The sequence below is a fragment of the Aphelocoma coerulescens genome, chromosome 1 (assembly GCF_041296385.1).
Source record: "Aphelocoma coerulescens isolate FSJ_1873_10779 chromosome 1, UR_Acoe_1.0, whole genome shotgun sequence".
In the NCBI taxonomy this organism is placed as follows: Eukaryota; Metazoa; Chordata; class Aves; order Passeriformes; family Corvidae; genus Aphelocoma; species Aphelocoma coerulescens.
The window spans coordinates 116,510,100-116,513,417 of NC_091013.1; the positions used below are offsets into that span (position 1 = coordinate 116,510,100).

The window sequence follows — 3,318 nt, forward strand, 5'->3', positions numbered from 1 at the left end:
GCAGCCAACACCAGAACACCTGGCCTTGTTAGGAAACGTTACATCAACATCAAGAAACCACTTCATCCCTGACATACTTTGGTAACTTTCCCCCACCCTTTGCTTGCCTTTTAAAACACTATTTAAACACTACTGATTTAATCCCAGAATATCAAATACTAGTTTAGAAACCTAATCTTAGCTGTATTATTTGATAAAAACTCTTTGCCTTAGATGCTATTATGCTGCCTTAGCTATTCTACAACACCAAGAATTTTTTTTTTTTTTTAAATCACATTTATGTGTCATGTTTGGCCTTGTGGTAACGCAGCAGACATTAGCATGCACTAATGCCTGTGACATCAAAGGAAAACTGGGTTGTGCCACCATGAGAGTCTGATGTCTTCCAAGACGTAAGAAAGGGCAAAAATGAGCCTTGATACGATTGTAGGCTCTACAATTACAAACTGGAATTATTCATCACATTCACCATGGGAGAGATAAAGGAATCATACTAACTTGGAATGTCCTTGCCATAACTCACCCTGATGGCACAGGGGCTTTGTGGCCATACCATGGTTCTTCCCCATTCTCTAGAGATCTTATTCTCTGATTTTACTGTTACTGAGGTGGATACAAAGAACACTGAAAACAAACTGCAGAACAAAAATGTGAAAACACATGAACCGTATATTTGATAGTACTCCACGACTAAACCCAGTTTGTTTTCTTTCCCCATTACTTTCCATCATTGCCAGTTTCAACACTCCTTGTAATTCCTGTCAGCAGCAACATTTAGAGCTACCCTTCAGTTCCTGTATTTTCAGTCACATCACACTAAAACCCAAAAAAAGCCAGATTGCACAAAAATAATGTTAAAGGTACAGAAGACTCATACTTTAGAAGAAGATGCATCCTCTGCAACTTAAATAGAGAAATGTACATAAAACAAGCAGTTCAGGAAATTCTCTGCTCTACCCAGATATTTGATAACATATAGTATGATGTTTCATAATCAGGTCTGGGCTCCTTTCTTGAGTTCTTCCTAACAAAATATTATATCTTCTGCATGTGCTACACATTTTTATTTCTGTAAACAGAATGATTCCCTTCTTAATCCAGAGGTACTTTTCTTAAATGCATACCTTACAACCCAAAGAATTAAAATACTGTCTTCAGTGCGACCTGATGAGAATGCACCTGTTACAAAGATTCTAAATGTTTGGGTTTTTTTCCGACAATCAGCCCGTAGTGTGCAGAGATTAGGTGTTAAGGACAGCCAGGCACCTTTTCACAGTTCGCTCACCAGCAGCAATTCCCCCTAAGGCGCGATGAGCTCTCTCAAACCCATTCTGAAGGGCTTTGCGTTCGGGAGGACCGAAGCAAACCTTGAACCCACAGATCAAGTAAAATGATGCTACCGCTCCACCTCGCCGGGAGGTAACTTTCGGTTCCCTGCTCTCAGTCCCACACCCCGGCGGCTCAGGGTGCCTGAGGCGACAGTGGAGAGCTCCCGGCAGCCGCGGAGTTATCCCCGGCGGAGGACAGCAGCTCGCCCTGCCGGGGCGGGGTGGGCAGCGGAGCCCCGCTGCTCCTCTGGCCGCAAGCGCCCAACTTTTGGGGCGGCAGGAAGGGGTGGCCGCCGGGAGGCGCCCGGTCCCGCATCCCTGTGGCCCCGCATCCCTGTGGCCCCGCATCCCTGTGGCCCCGCATCCCTGTGGCCCCGCATCCCTGTGGCCCCATGCGCGGCCGGGAGAGGCCGAGCTGGCGGCCGCAGGTGCGGACCCTCCCTCCATCTCCTCACAGCCCTCGCCCGCCGGAAAGTTGCGGGGAGCCCGCAACGCAGCGCACCCGCGGCCGCCCTCACTTACCGTGGTTGCTGGCGACGTGCCCGGCGGCGGCGGGGCGCGCTGTCAGCAGGGGGAGGAAGAGGCCGACTCTCCAGAGCAATGCCCTCACCTCACTACACCCCATGGCTGGTGCCCGCCGAGCGCCCCGCGACCTCGGCCCGCCGAAGCTGCCCGTGCTCCCCCAGGCCGGCGGGGACCGCCGCCGCCCCGCCGGGCTGCGCTGCCTGCACTGCCGCCGGGGGCTGCGCGGGCCGGGGCGGGCGCATCCACCGCCGGCGTCCCGGGGCACGGCGGCAGCCCGGAGGGCGAGGGCGGGCGGGGGCGCCGGGACCCCCGCTGCCGCCCTGCCGCGAGGGGCGGCGGCGCTGGCAACAGGGAGAGCTCCGGCAACTTCCAGGCGGTGGCGGCGGGGGGGGGGGGTCGCGCCCCTCTCCCTCCGCCGGCTCCGGCCGGTGGCACCTTCAGCCCCGCAGGAGCGCCCCTCGCAGCCTCAGCAGCCTCCTGCACGGGAGCAGCCTCCTCCCCCGGCCGCGCCGCACGGTGTCCCGCATCCCCGGCCGGAGGCAGCGCCGAGGGGCTTCAGGCTCCCACGGTGGAGCGCGACGAGGGCGAGAAGGGCCGGCGACTTCTCACGCTCCCGAATGCATCAAGGAAACTTGCAGGGCGGCATCCCCGACCCTCCGCCGCCGTGCCCGGCTCTGCCGCTCGCCCCTCTCAGTCAGTCTCTGTCTCTCCCCCTCTGCCGCGGAGCAATCAGAAACCAGGCGGCTCTGGTGTGATGTTCGCTGCTCCCTCCTGATTTGCGTGCCGCGCTGCCGGCTGCAGTTTTTTGGTGCCGCCGCTCCCCTGCCGCCCGCGGAGCGCTCTCCCCCTCCTCCGGCGCGGCCGCGGGGCCGCCCCGCTGCGCGCAGCCCGGCGGGTGCCGGGTCCGCCGGGAGCCAGCGCGGCCCCGCGCCGGGGGCGCTCCGGCACTCGCGCCCCGCCAGCCAGCGGGCGGCCCGGCGCGCCCGGGGGCAGCGGGGGAGGGAGGGACGGGCGGACGGAGGGAGGGAGGGATGGAAGGAGAGCGTAGGAGCGGCGGCCCCTCCTCAGCCGCCCGCCCGAGGGGAGCGCGGGGTGCGGTGCGGTGCGTGAGGCGGGCGCGGGAAAGCGCCCCCTCGGCTCGGCGCTGCCGGCAGCCGCGGGCCGAGTGCGGCGGGCTCGGCGCTAGAGGGGGTTAGCGGACAAGGCACGGGCAGAGCGCATCCCGGCGGGGAGCGCCGCTCGGGAGGGGCCGCGGCCGCCGCTTACAGGGCTGCCGGCCTCCACCCACCGGTGGCGGCGGCTCGCGGGACAGGGGGACCCGCCCGGGGCGGCACTGGGCTGCCGCTGCTCATAAAAGTTACGCCCAGTGGATGCAAGGGACAGGCAAAGCGTGGGGAGACGGCGTCCGAGCATCCCCGGAACATCTACTCTCTCCATTTTTTTTTTTTTTTTAATTAATTTCTCC

At 60.4% G+C, this 3,318-nt stretch overlaps 1 protein-coding gene across 1 annotated transcript; it reads left to right on the plus strand.

Annotated features, from left to right (window-relative positions):
- The first annotated feature begins 1,720 nt into the window (after nt 1-1,720).
- On the plus strand, nt 1,721-2,608 carry LOC138117511 (WAS/WASL-interacting protein family member 1-like). The gene has a single exon (XM_069027887.1). The coding sequence runs from the start codon at nt 1,721-1,723 to the stop codon at nt 2,606-2,608; it is 888 nt and encodes a 295-aa protein (XP_068883988.1).
- Nucleotides 2,609-3,318: the final 710 nt, after the last annotated feature.

Coding starts and splice junctions, on each gene's coding strand:
- LOC138117511 (XM_069027887.1), top strand. CDS start 1,721: ATGCGCGGCCGGGAGAGGCCGAGCTGGCGGCCGCAGGTGCGGACCCTC.